This window comes from Drosophila miranda, chromosome 2 (genome assembly GCF_003369915.1).
Source record: "Drosophila miranda strain MSH22 chromosome 2, D.miranda_PacBio2.1, whole genome shotgun sequence".
Lineage (NCBI taxonomy): Eukaryota > Metazoa > Arthropoda > Insecta > Diptera > Drosophilidae > Drosophila > Drosophila miranda.
In genome coordinates this window covers 20,196,896-20,223,981 of record NC_046675.1, presented here as the reverse complement: position 1 = coordinate 20,223,981, position 27,086 = coordinate 20,196,896, and the positions used below count along the sequence as shown (strand labels likewise).

The 27,086-nt window shown below is 39.3% G+C and overlaps 2 protein-coding genes, 1 long non-coding RNA gene and 1 pseudogene across 12 annotated transcripts in view; 2 read left to right on the top strand and 2 right to left on the bottom strand.

The window, feature by feature from the left end:
• Positions 1-1,273: 1,273 nt before the first annotated feature.
• Positions 1,274-4,966, bottom strand: LOC117187052. Its single transcript, XR_004471845.1, has 2 exons — positions 4,269-4,966; positions 1,274-1,736 (listed from the first exon to the last, which is right to left on the bottom strand). It is a non-coding gene; the product is annotated as an uncharacterized LOC117187052 (long non-coding RNA).
• A 2,244-nt stretch (positions 4,967-7,210) lies between these two features.
• On the top strand, positions 7,211-14,224 carry LOC108154925 (casein kinase II subunit alpha). 3 transcript variants are annotated; one of them, XR_004471844.1, is made up of 3 exons: positions 7,211-7,225; positions 8,123-8,224; positions 8,681-8,771. XR_004471844.1 is itself a non-coding variant. In XM_017285385.2 (3 exons), exon 3 carries the CDS (start codon positions 12,429-12,431, stop codon positions 13,437-13,439), a length of 1,011 nt encoding a protein of 336 aa, XP_017140874.1. In that variant the 5' UTR covers positions 8,314-8,330; positions 8,681-8,841; positions 12,296-12,428; the 3' UTR covers positions 13,440-14,224. The 3 variants fall into 3 exon arrangements, 2 of the variants coding, with proteins under 2 accessions (XP_017140874.1, XP_017140873.1); XM_017285385.2 differs by lacking the exons at positions 7,211-7,225; positions 8,123-8,224 and adding exons at positions 8,314-8,330; positions 12,296-14,224 and having other exon boundaries at positions 8,681-8,841; XM_017285384.2 differs by lacking the exons at positions 7,211-7,225; positions 8,123-8,224 and adding an exon at positions 12,300-14,224 and having other exon boundaries at positions 8,753-8,841.
• Positions 14,225-19,027: 4,803 nt separating this feature from the next.
• Positions 19,028-27,086, top strand: part of LOC108154923 (unconventional myosin-VIIa) — a 118,681-nt gene continuing 110,622 nt past the window's right edge. For 3 of the 8 annotated variants that reach the window (XM_033389752.1, XM_033389754.1, XM_033389751.1), the window contains exon 1: positions 19,033-19,274. The gene's annotated coding sequence lies outside the window, so the exon portion shown is untranslated. Of the gene's footprint in view, positions 19,275-27,086 lie in introns of all 8 variants that reach the window. The other 5 variants (XM_033389757.1, XM_033389758.1, XM_033389759.1 and 2 more) reach the window with 4 other exon arrangements.
• Positions 23,470-25,416, bottom strand: LOC117187332 (annotated as a pseudogene).

Sequence of the window (27,086 nt, the reverse complement as noted above, 5' to 3'; positions counted from 1 at the left end):
GACTCCGAACTTCGCACAGCAGCGGTCAGCCCAACCGCAGTCTTCCTGTTTTCCAGCTGAAGGTCTACAGAAGGTTTTAGGTGAGAGTTCTTGGACCAGTTTTCTCCTTCATGCTCTTGAAATGATTATCCTTCGAACCAGATTGATTGGACGATTTCGTTGACGTCACAACCTCTTGAGACAATATCTGCTGGGTTCTGTTTCGTGCGTACATGCCGCCATATAACATCATCTGACCACTTTTGAATCTTCCTCTATTCGAAACGGCAGTCGACAACGACGATGGATGAGACCGAATCCAATGAAGAGTTTCTACTGAATCCGACCAACAAACGATTCGTTCGATAGAGACGTTTAATAGGGACTTGGTACTGTAACGTGGATCTGCGAGAGGGTGAGCGGCACATAACTGAAGCCATGGGAGCGTTTTGGTCTTAAGGGGCGCTACTTTGGGCTTTGAAGACAACAACGATATTTTCCAACCTTCTGCAGTGACGTGGAAGGTTGATCCTATTTGACGGAGGAGTAGTACTCTCGGTGGCAACGCGAGACTATTTGCAGTCACTGTGTATCGATGCAATAATCTATGATATGACACACTCGACATTTATTGGCTTTGCATTTTACAACAGCGTGGCATTTTCGCAGACAATTAATGCATAAGGCTGCCGACTTGGCAAACTCAAACCTTTGCATAACCGAGAGACGCGTAAATGGACAGCAATTCGACACTACATGGTCTCCTGAATTGCAATAGCTACAAGTTTGCTGAGTTCTACTGTTGGTGGAAGTGGAAGAACATGCAAACGAACTGCCATTACGTTGCTTGCTTGGTATGACTTTGTCTTCTTGGCTTCGTCAATTTTTCAGAAGACAGATGCTGTTATTGGCGATTCAAGACTTTCTCAAAGTTGGACCAAACAGATCCTGTATCCCCACTCCCGGCTTAAGCTTAGCCTACAACTTGTTTCTTTGCGCGTATCTCTCGTATCTCTTTCCGGCTGGCTCCTGCTGAAACCTTTGAGGAAACGAATCGATAGAAAACTGTAAGCGACACACTTGCTTCCAGAAAATATATTGTGCTGTTCAATTTAAATTGCGGTCCACTACTTGACGCCGTAAATCGGTCCGACCGTCTCGCACTCCTGGACGCTTCCCCTTTCGCTCCTTTGGTCGCGGTGGTTGCAGATCCTGTATCCCCGGCTCCCGGCTTTAGCTTAGCCTACAACTTATTTCTTTGCGCGCAGTTTACAGTTTAGCACTCGTGCCTGCATCATCCCCGCCGAGCGTTTATTTAATTGAAGTTTAAATTAGCTTTTAAATAATTTAGTTTTAAACAATTTAAACCAACTAATTGAATCAAAAGCCATGCCCCCCCGAGAAGAAGATTCGTTGCGGAGGTTCAATAACTCTCCAAGAAGTGTGGTTGCGGAGGTTAAAGTGGAATTCGAGTCGTGCTGCCTCACCAGTCCGTGCTGCCTCACCGGCCCGTGCTACTCCACCGGTCCGTGCTGCCCCACCGGCCGTTGCTGCTCCACCGGCAGCCGCTGCGGGGCCTCGCAGGACCCTGACCAGGCTGTACATAACGGTTAACAGCTTGTAGGTCAGAGGGGAGGAAGGGGACGCGGTTTCTTGGCATCGCAACAGATTCCGTGGCTCGACTGCTTGTAGGTGAGAGGCGACGCGGGTTTCGTCGTTTCAGCATCGCAACTGCAGACTCTGTGGCTCGACTTTTACTGTAAATGTGGTAAAATATTCATTGCCAAAGAGCTCTATATCTGTACGATTTCAATTAAAATACAAAATCGTATGATTAGACCTAGACAAATAGCTAGCCATAAAAGGTTAAGATTTCCCAGCCACCTAAATAAATAAACGATAATATGCTCTAAATATAAATATGTGACATGCACTACTGACCTAAATAAATATACAACGGACAGCTGCATGCATTTGTGTACATACACTGTTAAGATATTTACAGCACTATCATTGAACACATTCTGGATGACCTGCATGTGGTCAAATCTCTCACCATCTGCATAATAACCATTGTGACCGTCATAAATCTGACCTTGGAATATTCCACTGTTGGATTTGTAGTAATGGCTTAGTCCTAAATATATATAACACATTTCCCTAGCAATATTATACTCAGAACTAATTAAACATACCTAATATCCTAAGTAAACAATTATACTCATAGAACTTGTATATAAACCTCGCATTTTACCAAATAAAATCAGTACGAAAGATAACTCTGACGTATTCACATCTCCGAAGCCCAATTTGTTCAAGTACCGATTGCGGCGACCATTTGTTACTGGTACATGAACCGGTAGCATACAAATTTACATTTTCAGCATACGATTGTCATATTGACAATCACACAAAATCAAGTGAATCTACATCAACAGATTCATTTGATTTATTCATTTGGTGAACCCAAATAAAAATGGGATAAGCATGTTTGAAATAAAAACACCATATATGGCAATCAATAGTCACCGTGACGAATTTGTTGAACTATCAGAGACTGAATTTAAAAACTGTCATCAAAGAGCAAACAATGACTTTGTTTGCTATAATAAACAAACAATGTTCTCAGCCGAAACAAGTTGTGAATTACAAATGTTTCACAATAAAACGGACTCATCATGTCACCTAGTCAACACAAAAAAATCATTTTTATGGTTGAGCATGCATAAAAGAAATCGATGGATTTTTGCAACAAAGTCATCATTAAAGCTGTCAGCGGTATGTGAAGATGGCATTTCGGATATCAAACCACAACACTCAGGAATATTGATCGCCGAACCTGGATGCATCATTCGGAATTCGCTAATGACTGTCACAGGTCAGAGCACATTGGAAACTACTCTGCAGGTATCATACGCTCGTTTCGGAGATAGTGACCTCAACGAAACATCAACTGAACGTTCTACAAATAAAGTTTCAAGGAACGATGAAAAGCTGAACTACAAGGAGCTATATCAAATGGAATCGAATCTGCTACCACCTAAAAGTTTCAAGTTACCCCACAATCTTGAAACCATTGATCATCATCATATTGCCATATACATTGCACTGCTTTTTTTCATGATCATTGTAATGATTCATCGGTTAAAAGGTGGTACACAACAAGACTCCCTTCTCAGCAGAGACATACACTTAGCTCATCAGCTAGTGAAGAAACCGCACCAAGGCATCCATTCACAATCAATATTGATGATGGTTGAGCATACTATGTTCAACGGCCGGGAGGATGTACGATTTCAATTAAAATACAAAATCGTATGATTAGACCTAGACAAATAGCTAGCCATAAAATGTTAAGATTTCCCAGCCACCTAAATAAATAAACGATAATATGCTCTAAATATAAATATGTGACATGCACTACTGACCTAAATAAATATACAACGGACAGCTGCATGCATTTGTGTACATACACTGTTAAGATATTTACAGCACTATCATTGAACACATTCTGGATGACCTGCATGTGGTCAAATCTCTCACCATCTGCATAATAACCATTGTGACCGTCATAAAACTGACCCTTGGAATATTCCACTGTTGGATTTGTAGTAATGGCTTAGTCCTAAATATATATAACACATTTCCCTAGCAATATTATACTCAGAACTAATTAAACATACCTAATATCCTAAGTAAACAATTATACTCATAGAACTTGTATATAAACCTCGCATTTTACCAAATAAAATCAGTACGAAAGAAAACTCTGACGTATTCACATCTCCGAAGCCCAATTTGTTCAAGTACCGATTGCGGCGACCATTTGTTACTGGTACATGAACCGGTAGCATACAAATTTACATTTTCAGCATACGATTGTCATATTGACAATCACACAAAATCAAGTGAATCTACATCAACAGATTCATTTGATTTATTCAATATCTATATACATATATACCTACTTTTATAATCTGCCAAATCTAATTTGAAGAAGTAATACTCTTTAAAGTTGAATTTTGTGGGCAGCATCAGAGTGGATATGCCATTTGCCAAGCGTGTCGACGTGATGGACATTAAGAATCTACTTAAAAGCTATAATTCTTTGATCCGAAAACAATTCCTCAGTGCTGTCAATCACCTCCCATCTAGTGTCAAAGGATGAAAGGTACGCCAAGGGTGTCATCAGCTTCCGGGAGATGCACAAAACATTGCCTGACCTGATGACGCACCTAGAAGTTGCTTAGCTTTTTGTGCCAAGCTTTGTCTTTGCTCGTTATACCCACCCAGAACTGTGAGATCTGCTCCATGAGTCTGTAAGAGTAGTCCAGCCTAGTGACACCATCGACTGGCCTCAGATCGCCAATAATTTCAGCTGGTTTCCCCAAACAGAAGCGTTTGTTGGTTTCCCTCTCGGGGCTTGGCTTCGTCGTCATCGATCCCGGACCATGCTCTCCCGGTAGCTGGAACCTTAATTTGGTTTTTGAGATAAATAATGAATATGGTCGCATGTAAATAATGTAAGAAAACCCTTATACTGATTTTGACATTCTGTAACGTAGACGTTAATAGTTGAAAAAAAAACGCTTGGCTCCGTCTGAGGAGTATCAAGCAAGCTCCTCCCGGGCCGCGGCAAGGTAAAAGACCTCGCAGACTTTCCATAGATATCCAGAATGCTCCGAGAAGTGTGGTTGCGGAGGTTCAAAAACACTCCGAGAAGTCTGGTTGCGGAGGTTCAATTACGCTCCGAGAAGTCTGGTTGCGGAGGTTCACTTACGCTCCGAGAAGTCTGGTTGCGGAGGTTCACTTACGCTCCGAGAAGTCTAGTTGCGAGCCTGAAGTACGATTCGAGAGGAATTCGAGGCGAATATGTTGGCTGCAGCCGCCGATGGCGGGCCGGTTATGGCTTTCTCGTAGCTGCTTTATTTACAAAATTCAGCTGGTAATGTGGCCGATGGTGTGTGCTGCGGTCACACTGGGTACCAGTGCTGCCAGATTTTGAGAGTCACCATAAGCTAGATTGAAGAGAAAAAAGCTAGAATAAGCTTACAGCTAAGCTAACCATAAAACACATCAAAATATGGGATAATTGCATTTTTTATTAATGTAATGACATGATTTTATCCATTTCATTATGCCATGGCCGAGTGCTCAGCAATGTACAGCCTTTTGCTCCTCTGTTTTTGAGGACTTTCTAACAAGAGGTATTTTGTTAGTTTTTGTCATGCTAGCATTGGACGCATATTTTTTATAGCGACAGCATACTGCCATAATTCCCACGACTTGGCCCCAATTGTTGACTTACAAAAGCAGCAGTACGCTTATGTGGATTCAGTTCGCACATTGCGTAGCCCCACCTTAAATTCATGAAATTTAACCAGATATTGTGGAAATTTTGTTTATAAAACACTTTTTTTTTAATTTTTTTGTATGCAAATGTGCAGAACTGTGCAATACCATAGTGTGACTGAAACTTATCAACGAATAATTACCTAACATCTATACACAAAATTGGATAATATACCAAAATAGCAACAAAAATTAAGACAAATCCTATTTCTTAATAAATATTAAGAAATATTACAATAAAATCAAAAAACAAAAAGTGTTTTGTACCACATTTTTTGAAGCCAAAATAAGCTAAATGAAATTTGAAATAAGATAGATTTCAAGCTATAAGCATTTCAATTATTTTTCAAGCTATTTTGTTTTAAAATAAGCCAAATCTAGCTTAAAGTAAGCTGAAATGGCAACACTGGATACATAGTCGAAAGACGTAGAGGAATTGACCAACAACGCCAACAATTTCATAGAGCATTTACATCAAATTTATTTCTTCGACTAGCATTCCAGCATGAGCCTGATGTTAAATATTATCACTAACCATACAGTATACTGTATGGTTAGTGATATTATGCTGATTCTAAAGTGGTTATTCGTACTTTGGAAAGGGAACGTTCGCATTGTCATGCACTCAAATTTAAAACAGGGACAGCTGGGATGTGTTGCTCGATGTGTTAACCGAAACTGAAACACCACCGAAACCACTGCACGGATTACTTATCGGTCAGATCCTGATCGTAGCATGTTTTTGAAGTCAATTCGCACATTCAATTCATGTTTCCAAATGACATCATTTGGAGGAATAGAAATAGTTAACAATATTGCTGCAAACGGTCAACAATTTAATTCCACGTTCAAAATTAAATGCCGACTTTATCACAAAGTGGGCTCAATGCTGCCAACGCTAAACGAATCTCATACATTTTTCCAAACAACTTTATGGGTGGTTTCGACTATCATAATCTCAATTCCAATTTTGCCAAGAGTATAGTCAGCGAGCTGGACGCTCTGTTAAATGAGCACAATACTATATTATTGAAATTATTCAAATCACACATGCACAAACTACAAAGTGACAATCACGCTATTGTCATCAGTGCTGATAGAACACCTAAACAAAATATACATGGCAAAACAACGCTTTCCGGGTCACCTAGTAATACATAATAAAGAAAAAATAATAATATATGATATAATAAATAACACGATAATATACATTTAACATAATAAAATTACCACACCAATATTAATTATACCATTAAAGTAGAGTTATGTAACTAACAACACTACTCAACACAACATTTCCGCTGGGAACCATAGATTTTGGGCTTAACAATATTTTAAAAATAATTTATCTGTTTTTTTTAATAAATTTATTGTTTAAAGAATTTTTTAATATCGTATCTTTTTACGGTTTTTTCAGAGTGACTTCTTCTTTTACATAACTTATATAGCTGATATCTGGAACAGAAATAATAGTGTACCGTTTTGGTGGTATATTATTTAAAAATTTTGACTTGTCATATTTTTATTTTTTATTTACATACATATGTAGGTACATTAATTAGGTTAGGTCTTTTAAGGTGTCGTTCGTAAACGCCAAAATGCGGCATTTGAATATATTGTCAAACAGATGTTAAACATTTCTTATATTAGTATTCTAAAAAGAAAAAATAATGAAAACAAAAAACGAACTGAGGACCGGGTTTTATACCCGGATCTTGCCGCCGGTCACAACGTTTCCGCTCGTTGAAAATTAATTTTTATATGTATTCGCAGGGCGAAAGTTTTATAAGTGTAATTATAAGGGTAGTTGTCATTATTATGTGTCTTACTGTGAGACTGTAGTACTTCAGTTTCTTTTTTTATTTTAAGTAATCCATAAGTTATAAGCCATAAGGTAAGGCTCTTGTGGGGTTTTGTACATATGTACGTTAAGATTATGCTGATAGGAAGTGATCGATAGAAGTGCAACAGTTATAAAAACAGAGTAGGCTAAGTACAATGAAAAGTTTAACTTACAAAAGGCAACAACACAAACACACGACTAAATGACCGGCCAATATAATTTGGTTATTTAAATTAATTAATAGTAAAAAGGCAAGCAATTCGTTCCAGGTCTGAAAGAGTCCCCCCTCTCTTCACGAGTTAAGGTTACTTCTAGAGTACTACATCCATCTGTGACCCTTACTTCTTACACTCGACTTTAATGACCTACCTTCGTTATTAAAATTCGATAGTAATCATGTAATTTAATGTAGTTAAGCTCTGTATCCAGGACACTTCATTTCCTTCTTGCTGGCAATCCTGAAGGGTACAAATGTTCTTGTTTCTCGCACAAAAGCTGTCAAAATAGCTCTGATGTAGATATAAAAAGAAAACACCGTACGAATACTTGGACGAACTTAAAAAAACAAACTCATATGTCAAATTTTTTTGAAATTAAAATTAGCTAAAAGTTTAATTTAACATTATTATATTTAATGAAACTGGCAATTTCGCGTCCATAGTCTGTTTATGTTTACGACCATCCACCATCCATTATTCGAATGACCAACGTATATAGATTAATGTATTTCACGTTGGATTTCCCTTTGCATTTATATACTTAGACAATATTTAATCTCAAAGAACTTTTAATGGTCGCAAAATTTGGTAAAAGATAGCAAAAAAGTAATGAAAATCTCAAAATTTATTTACCATGGAAATATACGTGAACCAATTTTTTGTTCTAATTCTGCTGTCCCAAATTCTTTTCTTAAATTTGTTTCTTGACACTACCGTCTATTCTTTTCAGCCACATTACTTATTATGCAGAACTCATTCGGTAATGATTGGCGGTTAACCATAAAATAAAAAACTTTTGGACATTATACACGGCGACGCCTTTAGCAACGACGTGAGTATTCATAAAAAGCTCTGTTATATGATGAAAACAACTAACAACTGTGGTGTTTTCGTATTACCAACAGATATACATACATGCGTATGTCATTCGATTATGTGTATGTATTTTTATACTCTGGCGTAAATGTACATACGTACATATATTAATGTGTTTCATGCGGCATTAAATCTTCCGACTTAAATACATTAATATACATACATATACCTACACTTGTGTTTTTTCAAGCTTGAAATGCAGGTTGCTTTTTATTGAATTGAGTATACATATGTTATTGAAAGCATCTTTTTATTCTGCTTAAATATATATTTTTTTCATTTGTCACATGCATGTATAAATATATATGTATATAATGCGTTAATTGTTTACATATCTAACCTTTTGCTTATTTCTTTTATAAAAAACAGGTTTTAGTACTAAAAATATTTTTTATTTTGCATCTTATATTAGAACATTAATCGTCTATGGAACGTAGTCGGGGTGCAGCGTCAATTAGCCTACTTCTCAACACCACTATTGCAACCGACGATCGCCTCTCTGGGTTGCAGAGATATCAATAAACCATCATCGAAGCCACCAAGGTTAAATTACATCAAATTTTATACATTTGGGTACGTTGTTGAGAATAAGAATATTTTTAATTTGAGACCAATTCTACAATTTAACTGTAGATTTCGTTTAGTATATTAGGATACAAAAATTGGTTTATTGAATATAAACTCTTATTTACTGGCGCTGTAGACATTATTATACTTTTTTTTTATGACACTCGAAAATCCAATGAATAATGAATATGAGAGTCTCTGGCACAAATCGTCAGAAAACTGTGTGTTGCCATCAATTTATTGATTTAGGAAATGTAACTAGAAAACTAAAAAAAATTAATACTGGAAGTCAAGCAAATAGGCTCCTAATTAGTTAGACGAAAATTTCCCAACGGGTCCAAATGATGACCCGTATACCAAGTTCTTCCATAGAAATGATCGGTCGAAAAATTGATTTCTTATATGATACACACCCAGCGACAAAAAAAGCCGCACTCTGAAATTTCTTGCCTGTTTGACTTCTTTAGCGTAAGGTTTTCCCAATCAAACATTTCTTCAATTTTTATTTTTTTACCCGATGCTCAAAATGAGTATGGGGTATATTAGATTTGTGGTAAAAGTGGATGTGTGTAAAGTCCAGAAGGAATCGTTTCCGACCCCATAAAGTATATATATTCTTGATCAGCATCAATAGTCGAGTCGATTGAGCCCTGTCTGTCTGTCCGTCCCTATGATCGCCTGTTGCTCAGAGAAATTTTGTATCCAGACTTCTGTGATATGTAGAGAATGAAAATATCTTCAAGACTGCAGTATCTGAACAGGATCGTATCATTATTATAGCCAGAATGATGAAAACAGTTTAATTCTCGCTCTGTCTCTCTCTAACACACACGTTTCAAAGTCGGCTTTGCCTATCGCTAAAAGTGAGCAACCAAATTTGGTATCCATACTCCAGTGATATCGAACCTGCACAAGTGTATTTCAAAATTTCGCCCCACCCCTTTCCGCCCCCACAAAGGACGAAAATCTGTGGCATCCACAATATTGACTTAACTAAAAACGCACAATCATAAAGAATGACCATATCTACCAGATTGTCGATTTCTGTCTCTCCCGCACGCACTCTTTGTCGCTTAATGTAGGCATACTGACTATGTATCGGGTATAAATGTAGAGTTGCGGTTGCAGCAGAAACTCACAACGTTTCTCTTCGTTTGTTGTCGCTTTATCAATTTCAAACAAAATTGTATACCAGACCTCGCAAATAACGGTTGACACTTTCGGCGTTTCTGAAAAAAAACCTCTCATTTACGGGCACATTGAGAAAAGAGACAGAAAAGACCAGATCAAATCTGTTTTGCTCAACTCGCTCTTCCCTCAAGCAAAGACCGATTTTTTCACTTCTCTTTTGTTACTGTTTTTCACTGAGCATTTTGTTGCGAGCGAACGAAAAAAGTGTCTTGCGTATGCATGCGTGCTTGTAGGTTTGGCAACGATCACTTGCCTTTGTGAATAGTATGCTGTTTGACTATTGGCGCTTAAAATGAATTTAATTTATAATGGGTATAACCTCCATTATCATCACATCTCTTCTTCATCGTATCTGTTTGCAGAAAACTCGCAAATATATAAAAAATATACATATCACAATACAATAACCCCAATAGATGCGGCAAACATGAATAAATAAACATGAACACGAAAAAACTAAAAACACTTTACTCTAACACTTGTTTGGTTCTGCTCATCTACCGACACTTTTTCTGTGAGCGCTTGATCACTAGTGTCTCTCTAAGTTGTCTCTTGAAGCACATAACACAAGCGAAGAGACAAAAAGTGTTCTGCTCGGTGAGAGACCGTCTGTGCGTGGTATTTTTCTGTTTCGTCCGTGACCAGACAGCAAAGGGAAAAAGTGTTGACCGTTATGTGCGAGCTATGGTTTATACTAATTTGCTTTTACGTATCATAGTCATATATTTAGAAACAAATCATTTTGAAAACCACACGTTTGTAACGTTTTTTCGGTCATTTTTACCCAACGGAAGGAAAAATTAAATTAAAATAGAAAAACAACATTTTACCACCAAAAATACATTTTTTCCATAAGTTAATTTGTTTTTATAAACTAATAACAAATTCAATAACAAAACAATTAACACGTTTTTTTTTTAAATTAGTAATTAATTAATATTTTGTGGTACCAATCTTAGCAATAACGAAAGGAAAGATCGTGTTATTATTAAACGATCTTCAGGATCGGTTTAATTATTATGTTAAGATATCATCAGAGCTGCAGCAACGTTTCGCCGATTATATTTCGGCTTGAACTATTTAACGTCGTCCAAAGGAGGTGTCTTTAATAACAAGGACACCTGGCAAAAATCCACTTCTGTGTATTTGAATGAAGAAGAAGAATGAATTGGTAAAAAAAAAAAAATGGAGTAATTCTGAGTGGTCACGAATCATACTCTCAGATGAGTCCAAATTGAATCTTATTGTACCCGATGGTTCGCGCACAGTTCGCCGCAGAAGAGGAGAACGCTTTTCCTAAACGCTGCATTGCCACCGTAAAGCATTCGCCTTATATTATGATATGAGATACCTAACTAAATATAAAACTAAATTATGGTATGTTTTAGGGGGTATTATAATTAAGGGTATGCTGAATGCAAACAAGTATGAAGAAATTATTCGCAGAGGAGTTGTGTCCAGTATGGAATCATTTACTAAGAGAGAGAATATCCCATCTTTCAGGACGATCCTGAACCTTTTCATCGATCGCGCTCTGTAAGTGATTATTTGACGCTTTGTTATATTTAAAATGCATTCATCTAGTTTTGACTATTTTTCAACGACAGAAAATTGTTTTCTTGATTCTGGATATAATAATTATACGATCTGGCTCAGATTTTGCACTCTAGAAGATATGGTCATCCTCTACGATTCTGCGTTTTCAGTTTTCTCGTACCTCTGAATTTGTGGATGCCACAGATTTTCGTTCTTTGTGGGGGCGGAAGTTGGCGGGGCGAAGTTTTAAAATACACTTATAACGTGACCTATCACAGAAGTCTAGATACAAAATGTCGGTGCTCCAGCTCTTATAGTCTCTGAGCACTAGGCGATGATAGGGACGGACAAACGGACATGGCTCAATCGACTCGGTTATTGATGCTGATCAAGAATATATATACTTTATGGGATCGGAATCGCTTCCTTCTGGACGTTACACACATCCGTTTTCACCACAAATCTAATAAACCCCTATACTCATTTTGAGTATCGGGTATAAAAAGTGCTCTGTCGGCGTATGATGAATCTAAATCTAACCGCATACCTTACAGCAATCATATTATTTATTATAATTTTAGTTAGAGCGTACGGGCCCCAAGTATGTTGTAACTTCCTCTTCCTGTTTTTTTTGGTGACATAATTTTTTCTGTTAAAATTAGGGATATACAAAAAAATAGATATATACTTAAACAACAAATAACAAACAAAAAAAAATATGTTTTTCTTTCAGACAGTCAAACAATAACAATATTGTTGTTTGTAGCAATCAACAGAAACCTGAGGCATATTACGAAGCCGCACGGCTCTCCATACAACTAACGTTTGCAGAAGAGGTACAGCGAAAGGACAAACCATTAGTGGAAATGACATTACCAAGTGCCGCCCGTGTATACACAGATGTGAATGCGCACAAACCAGATGAATATTGGGACTACGAAAATTATGTCGTCGATTGGGGCAATCAAGACGATTACCAATTGGTCCGGAAACTTGGGCGTGGCAAGTATTCCGAGGTTTTCGAGGCTATTAATATTACAACCACAGAAAAATGTGTTGTCAAAATTCTAAAACCTGTGAAAAAGAAGAAGATCAAGCGTGAAATTAAAATTCTGGAGAATTTACGCGGTGGAACAAATATCATAACACTGCTAGCAGTTGTTAAGGATCCAGTTTCTCGCACACCAGCGTTAATATTTGAGCACGTCAATAACACGGATTTTAAACAACTTTACCAAACACTAACAGACTACGAGATTCGCTACTATTTGTTTGAGCTTCTTAAGGCGCTTGACTACTGTCACAGCATGGGCATTATGCATCGAGATGTAAAGCCACACAATGTAATGATAGACCATGAAAATCGGAAGTTACGCCTTATAGATTGGGGCCTTGCTGAGTTTTATCATCCAGGCCAAGAGTATAATGTGCGGGTGGCATCGCGATATTTTAAAGGACCTGAGCTTCTTGTCGATTATCAGATGTACGACTATTCACTTGATATGTGGTCCTTGGGTTGTATGCTGGCGTCGATGATATTTCGAAAAGAGCCGTTCTTCCATGGTCATGACAATTATGACCAACTGGTACGCATTGCAAAGGTGTTGGGCACTGAAGAGCTCTACGCATATTTAGATAAATACAATATTGACCTAGATCCGCGATTTCACGACATTTTACAGCGTCACTCACGAAAGAGATGGGAAAGATTTGTTCATTCCGACAACCAACATCTAGTTTCTCCTGAAGCATTAGACTTTCTTGATAAACTATTGCGTTACGATCATGTTGACCGACTCACCGCTCGCGAAGCTATGGCTCACCCATATTTTTTACCCATTGTCAACGGACAAATGAATCCAAACAATCAGCAATAAGAAGTCAAGCAAAATCTAAATATGGAGTTGACGAGGTCGAGATGTCAGCCATTTAACATAAATAAAAAGTTGAATCAGAAAGAGGCGAACAAAAATTCAGATATTCTACAAACAAATCACGAGTTAACGACTTGTTCGAGAAGAAAATATACACCGAATTGACACTGTTCCACAAAAATTAAAAACCACTTGTTTTGTAAAATATGATAAAAGTGGGGATGATCATTTTTGTTTGTTTTGAAACCGACTCTAAAATTGACTATCGAAATAAAAAACTTAAAACATAACTGGAAGCAAATACTAAAGTATATTTGCGTATAAAATGCAAGAGCGCCACTTCATTATATTTATCATATATTTACATATAAAATTATAAAAGCAACAACAAAATGTTAGTTTCCTTTGTAAAAAATATTCAAATCGAATTTGATTTCATTAATAAAGTCACAACTAACATTTTACAATTTCAACAAAAGGTCCGCCCACAATAACTAAATTTACTCATCTTCAATTTTCCGTTAACCATCAGTATCAATTTCAATAGACTAATTCTTGAGACCATGCAAGTGAAATACAATTTTTATTGTTTTTTTTTTTTAAGTAATATCTTTGAAATTTTAATCAGCTTATAAATGTTGCTTCTGAGCTGAAGGATATTTATTATGCCCTAATAATTAAAAAAAGACGGAGTAAAGTATATGTTTTGTACCCATGTAATTAAATATTAATATTAAAACAGTTAAAATATACTGTTCAATTTTGTCCGTAAATTCTGGAGAATCGAATTGCATGTGATATTCTATTATTTAGATATTCTGTTTTCTCTTTCTTACAGTTTGGCTATTAATCGCTCAGCAATATTGATTCTAGCATGTGTGTAGCGCGTAATTGTGTAAAGTTGTGCATTAAATGATGATTTAGATGATCTAGATGTAGAATTGTTTAGGTAAAGTGTAATTTGGACTAGCAAGGCTGGTGATGGACAAGGAAGCGATGAAGCCGAGACGAAATAACTAGCATATAAACTGCATTAAAATAGGTATAGCTGTACTAAGGAAATCGGTATCCGGTGCAAACGCCAGATACAGTGTCTTAATGTGGTTCATTCCATGAATATCGGACAAATTGAGGATCATATGGGTAACAAGAAAACAAAATTGTGCATAACTATTTCTGCCTTAGGAGTACCTCGAGGGTGCCCAAACCAAACTTGTACAGCGGCGCGCATGAAGTAATCACATAAATCAAATGTCATCTTTAGTGATGAAAAGAGGTTTAACTTAGATGGTCCAGACAGAAAAATACTTGTATTGAAATTACCAGCATTAGAAGAACTGTTTGTGGCAACTTAAAATTGTACATAATTCACAGGGGAACCATAATGACTCAAAAGTATTTAACATGAAGACCACGACAAGCTAATTATAATTTTACATTTAATCAAAATTTATTACTATTTTGTATTTTTAATGCGTAACACTGCACTACACATAAAACTATTCTCAAAATACGTCAAAATACAATCAAAAAAGAACTGTTTGGAAGGAACATGTTCCGTTGCTCACTTAAGTGAACAACTCTTTTTTGTTCACTCACTCATGAGCAACACGATTTCCAGGAGCTGGGCAATGGCGGAAGAAGTGGGAGACCGATTCCTCATTGTCATTGTGAGAGATTGACCGCTTAGAGGCGTCAGTGTCTATCCGCCAGTGTCCCGCGATTGCTCGGGTAACTGCAGAGCGCTTTTTCGATCGATGAGGCCATATCGATCTCGAGACTGCTCGAATATTTCCTGCGTAAGAAGCCTACACGTAGCCAAAGGCACCGCTACCTGATCTCTCTCTGATAAGAGTGGTGATCACTAGGGATACAATAATCTGTCCTCTCAGGTAATTGCGGGAGTCTCGTCAGGATTCCCGAGTGCTTCTCTCATTCTGTGAGCGGAAAGTGTTGCCACCTTCTTTCCCATGAGATCTACGGGAAGGAGGTCCAGCACGGTATCCAGGGCTTCCCCTGGAGTAATCCGTATCCCACGAGTTGTGCATAGCTCTGTCATGCGTTGAACTCTATTGAGCCTGTGGAGACAAGTTATTTTGTCTAGGGCTGGCCACCATACTACCACTCCATAGAGCATGATTGGTCGTATGATGGCGATGTTTATCCACCGAACTATATACGGGGTCATTCCCCAAGATACTTGGTATTGTTGCTAAAAGCTAGTGCTTCCCCACAGAGTTTTGGGGGAGTCTGTACCGGATCTTTGTACTTCTTAGTGAAAAGCACAAGTTCCGTTTTAGACCGGTTGACTCGTCCTAGCCCGCATTTGTTTGCCCATCTTGTCATGCACTAGCACAACGTCTGCGGAAATTTTTCGGAGAATGCTATAGCAACATCGTCCGCATACGACACTACGCGGCAGCCACACCCATAGGAGGGGTGAGAGGATTCCGCCCTGCGGTGTGCTCTGCTGACCAAACTGGTGGACGTTGACGTCCCCAGTGATGCCTCAACCGTCCTGCATTGTAGCCTCTGATCGATTAGGCTTCCTTCCGATAGACATTCTGCCACATTCTGGGAGTCTGAGATTAGGTTGGGCGGAATACTTGCCGTGAGATGCAACCCCAGAAGCCCTTCCATCGCCTTCAGAAGGAAAGACGATAGACTAATAGGTCTAAAATCTTTTGTGGCAGTGTGCGAGCCTGTCTTGAGAATAAAGACGACTTTGCTATGAATCCAGGTTTCTGGGATGTATCCATGGGGGAATATTCCCTCTTATATCCTTTTGAGCCAATTAGTGGCTTTATGTCCAGCGTGAATCATTTGGGCAGGGATAATGCCCTCTGGCCCCGCGGACTTGTATGGTAGTTGGGTCTGTTTTCATCGCAGCCAGGGAAGTGAGTTTTTAGGAGAAGATTTAGCGACTCATCGCTGGACGTAGTCCACGACTGGTCGGTGTTCTTTAAGTAGCCCAGGGTGGGTGTTTTCTTCGAGAGAACTCTGCGCAAACGCGAAGCTTCTGAGTTGTTCTCGATTTCGCTGCAGAACTTACGCCAGGAGGCGCGTTTGGCTTTCCTAAGTTTTTTATTATAAGTTGACCGACTGAACTTGTATTCGGCCCAGTTACGCCCAACGTTCTCAGCCTAATCTTTGTTAAAGAGTCTTCGGGAGGCTTTCCGGAGCTCCCCCCGTTTATTAGTCCACCATTCAGGTTTCTTCCGTCCTCTGTCGCTCCAAGGTCGCTCTCGTCGGACACATAGCCATCCAGGATGTCCTCCGACACCACTGATGCTACGTCCGACACCGCGGGCACCATACTCGGGATCTCCGGGACTGAATTGTAATGAACTATGTTTAGAGATAACAAAATTAAAAAATTATTTACGATCTCGCTTAAAGTTGAGCTTTCATTTATCCAAGCAGTTCCTATAGCATAGAGTGTTACAAATGGAAAATTACGATTTTAAAATTGAATGCTTAGAAAAATCTGACTGCAAGCCAGACAGCTTAAACATCTTATATAAACGAAATTTTATAATCCTTAAGTTTAATAGCCGCGGTGTGTACGAAATAGTGACAGAAAGATTTCTGGGAGGGGAAACTAATGGAGCAAAGGTAGGAAAGATGTAAAAAACAGTTCTATAGAATGCGTTAGTGGCGCCAAAACGTTTCGATTTTAGGTGCTCCCGTTTTCAAAAATATTTGTCATCGATATGTTTTCTTTTTCTCATCGATTCTGGCAAACAAAAACAGCTGACCTGGTTGCTTTGAAAATATCGAGCGTGATAAAAGTGCCTTTGTATTTTCAATTGATTGTTCACAAACATTGATAGTTCACAAAATATAAAAACATTTCTGTTCAGGACTGCAGTTAATAATTGCCGCGCACTGTGCCAAGTCCGGGCACTCCGGTCCTAACTCGGTCACGCGCTCGGATGGGCTACACCATCTACAATCTACGATCCACAGTCCACTACCGATACGGCGCTCACCGCAGCTAAACGGTTAAGCTAAGTATTAGCTACGTTTTCCACCCCGATATAAGTTGCCAACCTAGATATATACGCAACTACATGGAACAAATTTATTGGAACCACTCTGACTTCTTCCTTTGGATATTTTTCCTCTGGATACCCGCTACGGTGTTCCACCCTCTCACAAACAATTTCTTTTGCAAAAATATAATTCCCTTCAATTTCCATAAAAAGGGAATTCCCCCAAATTTTTGCTATCTACAATTACTCCGACCAGTAAATTTCCTTGTATGTATCTATGTATGTATGTATGTGTGTATACGCAAAAAAAGAAAGAGAAACAAATATGTACATATTGTCTTAATGCTCTTTCTTGTTGTCGTATGGTTTCTAGTTGCTTGTGAGCTGTGTGTATTTTTATCTAGTTGTGTTGTTATTTTGTACAGCGCTAAATGGAATAAAATCGTGGAAAATTTTTTTTTGGGATTTTCATCCCGTTTAAAAATAGATCTTGCAAAAACAGAAATAAGTGCATCTCCAAACTGTAGTTACACCACCATTGCAATTGTGCTTTCAAATAATTTCCTATCTATATATTTAGGAAGCCACCAGTTGAGCTGTTCATGATTGCAAAAAACGATGAGAAAATTAAACATATTCAGCCAGGCTCAGTTTTTCAATTTCACAAAAGTTTTCCGATTTACTTTTGAAATCACATAAATTACGGCTCCCATTTGTACAATCCGACAGATTTGTTACTTTTCAAAACGAAAACATAAACGGATTTTTACATAACAAATTCTAATCTTAGGTGCATAAGGAAAATATAGATGACTTATTGATGAATTACCATTAACTTGACACTAATATCAGTGAAAATTAACTTGTCCTTTTTTATAAATAACGTTTTCTTAACCCAACCTAAAATTTGGCTCGGAATTAAATGGTCATGGCAACCTTTTTTCTCGTTTTGGTGCAAACAGCTGTCGCAGTCCGATTTGGTTATCGGAACATTGAAAACAAATAAATGTTGCCGCATAGCAGTACAGACTGTGATTCTAACATGCACATAACAGAAAATCCGGGTAAGGACATATTATTAACTTGCGTGCTTTCTGTCGTCTTTTTGCTTCAAAACAATCCATTGAAAATACAAAGGCATTTTTATCCCGCTAATTTTTCAAAGCAACCAGGTCAGCTGTTGTTGTTTGCCAGAATCAATGAGAAATTGAAACTTATCGATACCAAAAATTTGTGAAACCGGGAGCCAAGCGGCTCCAAGGGGCTTATTAAGGAATAAGAAAAGTAAAAGAGCCAATTCGAGCGGTCATCCGCAAAAGTAAGTGAAAAACGGAGCCTGTCTGAATAATAACAAAAATTTGTGAAAACTGGAGCACCTTAAACGATAAAACAGGTTTTGGCTGAAAATTTAATCCGCAGATTTAAATAAAAACCGGAGCCTGTATGATTTTTTATGTTCGGCTGTTTTACTATGGATAATGCACAAGAGAATCAATGTTTCACATCTTTCAAAAATTCCCAACGTTCCCTCTGTGGAAAAGGTTAAAGGAGGCAAAGGCACCGTTAAAAAAATATCGAACAATCCAAATTTTTTCGATTTTTTTGTTATAGTAATTTACAACAGAGGATAACTTGTTTCCTTAAAAATACCATGTTTTATATATATGAATTTTCATGGGAATTGCCATAGTCTTGTGAATGTCGCTATAAAAAAATCAGAAATAGAATAGTTGTGTTTATATACAATCAAACCTTTACTGGTGCTTCGATCTAACATATATTTTATCTTTCGAAAAGACCCGCCCTTAATATAGGATAAGTTAACCCGGAAACCAAAATCCAGGTGCAGTTTATTAAATCAATAATAAATTTAAGAATGCGATTGTATAAATATGATTTTCTTTAGATTACATTTGTATTTGTTATATCTCTTGAAAGAGTGAGGAGTAAGATAACAGTGTTTGTTAAAACTTGTTTACTGACACTATGTACATATGCAGATGATATGTCCATGCAAATGTGATGAGTAGATATGTATGTATGTACATTTAGTTTGTTTCAGATTCTTACGCTCATGCTAAAACTTTTGATAATGACGATATCCTAGAACTTACTATATGTATATGTATATGGCTGTATCTACGTATTTGTATAAACCAATATTTATAGTTTCAAATGAAACAAATTTTGGAGCGCTAATGTGTATACAGTGCATTTTATCCTTCAGCTGACGTGCTCTGAAATTTCGTTTGTGCCACCAAAGTGGAATTTAGGCAATTATTTTGCGACACATCACCATATCATACCTATTGAGATTACAGTTAATGTTAAAAACACGCGCCAATCCTGCTGTTCCAAAAAAAAACCAATATAATTATGTTTACATTTTGTATGGGGAAAAATAAACCTTTAAAATTTAATTTAAAAATAACCATCGCTAACCAAATATGTACACACATATGCACGTAAATTATGAATATTGCTATGCGATTTTTTCAGCATATGGCTTTATATCGAAAATTAACATGCATTTTAAATATATGTATGTATCTACATTGCACACTTTTCAAATATACAAAAATTGTGTGGTCACGTCCTTGCTCCCACAAGACCAACGACGCAAGCTATACCCAAATGGGAAAATTGTAAAAGAATACCTGTGGGCGCAGCTGGTGATCGATTTCGGGTCACAAAATAGATTCCACGTTTACACTAGTTTGGCATAATTATTTTGACAAAGTAAAAATCGTGTACCTTTTAGCATAACTTTTTTGTGACTTTATTAAGAATTTTTGATTTATTTTTCTTTTAAATATATAACTAATAGAAACTTAAAAATAAGGAAACAAATATGTTTTCATTCAAACTTAAAAAGATTTTAATTAATAAGTAATTTCACAGTATGGCATAAGAATTTTGACAAGATTGTTTAATTTAAATAACAAAGTTTAAACTTTACAAAAGTGAATGAATTGAGCAAAATTTAATAAAATATATATCCTACTTTAGCTTCAATAACTTTTTGGAGTCGCCGTGTTACAGAATCCACTAAATTTTGAAGGATCTCCGGAGATACCGCTAGTCAAAAGGAATTGAGCTCAGAAATTGTATTTTCTCTCGTTTTGTTGAACGAAACTGTTCTTTTGCGTTTTAAAAGAAACCAGACGTTTTCAATAATATTCAAATCTGGACTTTGAGGAGGCCAGTTCAAGGTGGTAACACCAACATCCCTCAAAAATGTGGTAATCATACGGGCTTTGTGGCCTGGGGCATTATCCTGTTGCAGGATTAATGACTCTCCAATCAGCCTATTACCGGAGGGGAATGCGTGTTCATGTAGGGGTGTATAAATAATTGCCCTGGTTCATTGAGCCGGTGATAGGAATAAAGTCTCCTAGCACACTGTATGCAGCACATCCCCAAAACATGACGGAGCCTCCGCCACGGCTCACTTTTTTAAAAATCGTTTACTTTTTCTTTGCTTTGCTGGCATTCTTATGAAAACTTTAGTTTTTTATGAGTTATACTCAAATAAGCTTTTATCAGTCCACAAAACGCTTCTCCAGAACTTCTTTGGCTTATGCACATACTCCTTTGCAAAGGCCAGTCTTTTTAGTTTGTTTGCCTTTGTCATAAACAATGTCATTCTATTAAACGTCGTCAGGCTGCGTTAACTGATTGGGTTCTCTGCGGTCAAGTTTCAGAAAACACATTTTTTGTAAATGCGCGTAGAAGGACTCGGACTTCAGTTGGAGTTGTTTTACGCTTGGCGCATGATCTGGTTAAATTTCTGAAACCATCATGTTTTTTAAACTTATTAAATTTATAGTGGACAGTTTCGTTCAACAATACGAGAGAAAAGACAATTTCTGACCTCACTTCCCTTTGGTAAGCGGTATCTCCGGAGATCCTTCAAAATTTAGTGGATTCTGTAGCACGGCGACTCTAAAAAGTTATTGAAGCTAAAGGAGGATATATATTTTATTAAATTTTGCTTAATTCATTCACTTTTGTAAAGTTTAAACTTTGTTATTTAAATTAAACAATCTTGTCAAAATTCTTATGCCATACTGTGAAATTACTTATTAATTAAAATCTTTTTAAGTTTGAATGAAAATATATTTGTTTCCTTATTTTTAAGTTTCTATTAGTTATATATTTAAAAGAAAAATAAATCAAAAATTCTTAATAAAGTCCCAAAAAAGTTTTGATAAAAAATACACGATTTTTACTTCGTCAAAATAATTATGCCGCCTAGTGTACACTGCTGCGCAATACTAAAAAAATATTCCTTTGCAATGTGCATGATACAGCCAATTGATAATCGATTCAACGTCCAAATAATATAACGGTCAAGAATACAAAAACAAGTAAAAATTCTTGTGACGTATGCCAATATGCCTGTATTTGCTGCTCGGGACAAAGCAACCAAAAACAAATAACATTGCGTGTGCTTGACGCAGATATTGATGCTTTCAAGAGTTATATGTTGTTGTTGCTGGACTGCTCACAAAAGCTTTCCCACCACTGTTATAAGGCATAACCTAAATATTCAGCCAGGCTCCGTTTTTCACATTCACAAAAGTATTCCGATTTACTTTTGAATACACATAAATTGGGGCTCCCGTTTTCACTTTTCGCAAGATTTATTCGTTTTCAAAAGAAAACATTTTCGTTGAAGAAATGAAAAATAAACGGCAAAAGGAAGAAAATAGATGAATTATTGATGCATTAACATAAACTTGACACCTATATCAGGGTAACTTAACTTTTGATTTCTTTATAAATAATTTTATTTTAACCCAACCTAAAATTTGGCTCGGAAAAAATTTGTCAGGGCAACAACAATTTTCGTTTTGGTGCAAACCCAAAAAATATGTGAAAACTGGAGAACCTTAAAATTAAAATTTAAAATATGTTTTCTCTAGTTTTAAATATGTATTTAATTTATAAATGGACTTAATTTCACCGCAGACTTCATAGTAATAGCAAGTGATTATCGGTTCGGTCCATTTTTGATACAACAGCTCAATTGCCAAAAAATAAACGGAGGGCTTGTTCTCTGGTCTCCAAAGTAAATTTTTCTTAGTTTTACATGTCGGGTGTTAAACAAAAAATAAGTACTTTAGCTAGTCTATGAGCCGCTTTACTACATATGAATGTATATATACTATGTATGCACATCTATTTGTTTTCCAAAATATTAAGATCATTTTTTGAGATAAGTGAAAAATGGGCACCAAAACTTATTTGTGACATGTCAAGTAATAATTATACTGAGAAGAAAACTAAAAGATTAACATCAATTGTAGTTGTAGTTTAGGTCATGTGTTGGGCTGATAATGAGGGAGCATTGCAGAAAGATCAGTTAGGAGCGCTAAGTCCCTTGAGAAGGTGTGTGTGGGTGAGGGCAGTGTGTAAGCGTAAGCGAGTGAAGACCCGAATACTAGAAGCCTTTGCGACACTTGGATACTTTGTGGGTAATCCATGTTGGTTGTAGTGCTTGTAGTTGTGTGCCACATTAAGCCAGTCAGAGATTTTTTTTGCTCTTATATAAGCCGTAATAAGTCTGCCTTTTCGGCAATAAAGATATTTGGGGTATCATCAATGCCGTCACGCTTTCCCGTTTAGTCGGAAAACGCGCCGTGTTCAAACAATTGTTCTTGCTTGAACTATTATATCCGAGCCGAATTTTAGGTTGGTAATGTTGTAAAATGTATGCTAGTGCATTAATTAGTCATCTATTTTTTAATTTTGCGATTTCGATTTGTTTTCATTTCGTCGAGGAAAATTTTTCCGTTTTGAAAACGGAGAAATCTTTCATTTTGTGAAAACGGGAGCACCAATTTATGCGTTTTCAAAAGGACATTTTAGTGAATGTGAATACCGCCCCCTCTTCCAGGTCGCATAGAATCTTATTGACTGCAATGTTCCATAGAAGAGGAGACAGAACTCCCCCTTGCGGGGTTCCTCTGTTGAAAGACCTTGACTGGGTGGACGATCCATCGATGATGTCACCGTCCTGCGTATGAGCAATTAATCAATGAGCATCACCAAGTGACGGTCCACCCCCAGGTCAGTCCGGGCTTCTGTAATGGCGCCCGGTGTGACTTTGTTGAAGGCTCCCTCGATATCGAGAAAAGCTATTAGTGAGTATTCTTTGAGATGCAGGGATTTTTCTACACTCGAGATCACTTCGTGAAGTGCCGTTTCCGTGGATTTTCCTTTCCGGTAGGCATGCTGCGCACTTGAGTACAGCTGGGGACTTATGGTAGTCCGTAATTGTAACCCGATAAGTCTCTCAAAGGTTTTGAGTAGGAAAGACGATAAACTGATTGGTCTAAAGTCTTTCGGGGTTGAGTGTGAGGCTTTGCCTGCTTTAGGGATGAAAACTATCCTAGCCTTAAGCCACGCTTGCGGTATTGTACATACCGCCAGTATCTTCCTGAAGATACTATGTAGCCAGTTGATGGCCGTCTCCCCGGCCTTCTGAAGTTGGGCCGGGATTACCTGGTCCGGGCCTGGCGATTTAAACGGGTTGAAGCTGTTTACTGCCCAACTTATGTTCCGTTTTGTAAGGATATGGTCCATCGATTCTACCGATCCCTCTTCTGGGAGGTGTGACGGCTCGGTGGATGTGCATCCGGGGAAATGCGTGTCGAGCAGAATGTGTAGGTACTCCTCACTAGAGTTGGTCCACGTGCCATCATTCTTTTTGAGGTAACCTACCGAGGGGGTAGTTTTTGAGAGAACTTTCCGGAGTCTTGCGGCCTCCGAAGTTTCCTCGATTTCGGAGCAATATTTTTGCCAGGAGGCTCTTTTAGCCTTCCTCGTTTCCTTTTTGTATAGTGCTAGACTGGTTTTATAGTCTGCCCAGTGAGTATCCTCCTTAGTTCTTGTGGCTCTATTGAATAGAGTCCTACAAGTTCTACGAAGGGTGTCTAGTTGCTTAGACCACCAGGGGGGTTTCTTCTTCCCCCTTGGTCTGGTAGAAGGGCATGCTGCCTTGAAGGCTTTGTTGCACGCATCCGTAAAGCTGTTCACAAGACGGTTTAGGTTGTCTTCAGTGTTCGGGCAATTAGGGGCGTTAGGAGGGAGTAGCTCCTCCAGGGTTGTGTTATATTTTTCCCAGTTGGCTTTTCTGGGGTTGATATAGTCGGTTGGTTTGGGAATATCGAAGGATAATATCGTCTCGATATACCTGTGGTCCGAGAAGGAGTGGTCTCCTAGGACTCTCCAGCTCTTGATTGTGTCCAGCAGTTTGCTTGACACTAGCGTGAGGTCAATGACCTCCTGCCGATTTTTAATTATAAATGTGGGGTCGTTACCCCGATTGCATATGAATAAATTTGAGTTCAGGATGAAGCTGAACAGTGACTCACCCCTTACATTCGTGTCCGTGCTCCCCCATTGGGTGTGGTGGGCGTTGGCATCGCAACCTATAAGTAGGTCTTTGTCCGTCCTTTAGCTGTCGCTGGCTATTTTGCGAACAAGGTCGTTCGGAGGATTATCCTCCTCGTGGGCCATATAGGACGCCACCAGCCTGAGATGATTCCCTTTTAGTTCTAGGCTTACCGACGTGTTATCGCCATCGCTATAATTATGGAGCAGAAAGATATTTAGGTGCTTTCTGGCAAGTATGCAGGTACGGATTTTACCTTCATTTTGGGATACAATGATCTTGTATTACCTCGTCCCCAATCCACAGACCTTGCCTCCTACCACCCAAGGCTCCTGGATCAGGACTACGTCGGCTCCGCTTGCGTCTAGGCGGAGTATGAGAGCAGCCGATGCTGCTTTACAGTGGTGGAGATTTATTTGAAGGATCCTTAGGACCATCTTCAAGATTCTCCACCACCGTGATGTCCGCGTCCGAGTCATCTGAGACTCTCTCTCGGCACATTGACTCAAAGTCGAGCATCAGCTCTGTCTCTGAGGAGAAGCCTTCCTGGTCTGGCTCCAGCTCGTCGTCAGGCGCTTCGATCTCCGCATCGACATCCTGCACGTCTGGGTGGACGACAGGAAGCGCCGCGGCCGCCGCGTCCGATTTGTACACCTTGATGGTGACCGAGCTGAAGCCGAAGTTTAGCTCTCCTTTTGCTGCCTCTATCGGGGCCAGCGACTCTTTATTGAGAACGAGCACTGCCTGGTTAGTCGGCCCTTGTGTCGTCTCAACCTTGGCTACCTTCCAATCTGAGGTTGGTAGTCCTGGGTTGCATCTCTGCAGCATCTTGAGGATGCGTTCTGGCTCCTTAAAGGTAGTCGGCACCCAAATTCTGGCCCTCGGTCTGCTGGGCACCTCGCTCCAGTCGACTGCGACGAGTTTCGCCCCAGCATAGACCTCGCCGACCTGCGCTACCGCCGCTTTATAAAGCTTTACAGAGCGCTCGTCTTCGCAGGCAATTATCTTAACATTGCCCTGGAACCACCCCATGTCCTTGCAGACTGGCGGAGGTCCAGGGTCTTTGTCGAGGAGTTCCAAGCAGCGGTCGGCCAGTGCCGCTTCCACCCACTTCCACTGACTCCTTGGGATTCTACCCTCTGCGCTGCCTCTGTCGAGGACACCAATTAGCGTCCTCTCCTTGGCAATCTGCGCAAAGGAGACATTTGGCAGCACTCTGGAGCGCTTTGCTACCGGTCCCGGTGTCTCCTGCGAGCGCTGCCTCTTGGCTTGGGGAGCCACCTTTTTCTGTTCCAAGGTGAACTCCGGGAGCACGGCCGAAGCCCATTCCACCTTATTCAGCCAGTCGGCTGATGGGCTGGCTTCACTGCTGGCGTGTTGCCGACGGAGTATGTGCCCTGCACTCCTCTTTTCGGCATATGTGTAGCGTCTGGCTTGGGCGCTTGTCGACGGCAAGTCAACCCCCTCCGCTTTACCAGAAGGTCGGGCAGCCGCAATATTGCTTAGCTTTCCTTCCAAGGTGTCAGCTTCGGGAGTTACCTTGCCACCCACACCGGATTCGGGATGGGACCCCCTCGGGTTCGCACAGGCACCTTCCACCTTGCAGGTATTCCCTACTATAGAGCCGGTTGGGCCAGGCCTTTGGGCCGCTGCCTTTCCGAGCTTGGGATTGCTCCCAGTTGGCATTTGGGGAGCGCCGCACTCATTTGTTTTTTTGTTTGTTTTTTGGTTTTTGTTCTTGTTATACATCCTGTTCCCACGAGATGCAGAGAAAGGGAAAGGTCAGCCCGGGCAGAGATCCACGTTGCCCGGGTAAGGCATCATTAGAACAGGGGGCTGCCAAGTCCCTGAGCCCTCCGTTAGCGACTGGGCTAGTTTTTATACCGGGCCCCCAGCCAGGCTGACTCTCGGCACGGGTCGAGTAACACACTTAGTCCGGCCCGGTGTGAGGTGGGTGTGGGGGTTGGGATGTGGGTAGGTATTGTGTATGGATGGGAGTGTGTGAGCTACTTATTGAGGCGGCACCACAAGCGCATCGTCAGTGCTGCTACCTAGCTAACACCCGCTGGCTGTCCGGGACTGCTTATTTCGGTACTCTCCCGTGAGGGATGCCCGCTTATTCGCAGCTGACCTACCTAGGTAGGCCGTTCGCTATCCGCAACCCGCGACCCGTCCGGTGGCCTCAGCTAGGCCCCCTTTGAGCTACCTCACGAGCTCATCAGGCCAGAGCGCAGACCGTAAACCGCTCTAGAT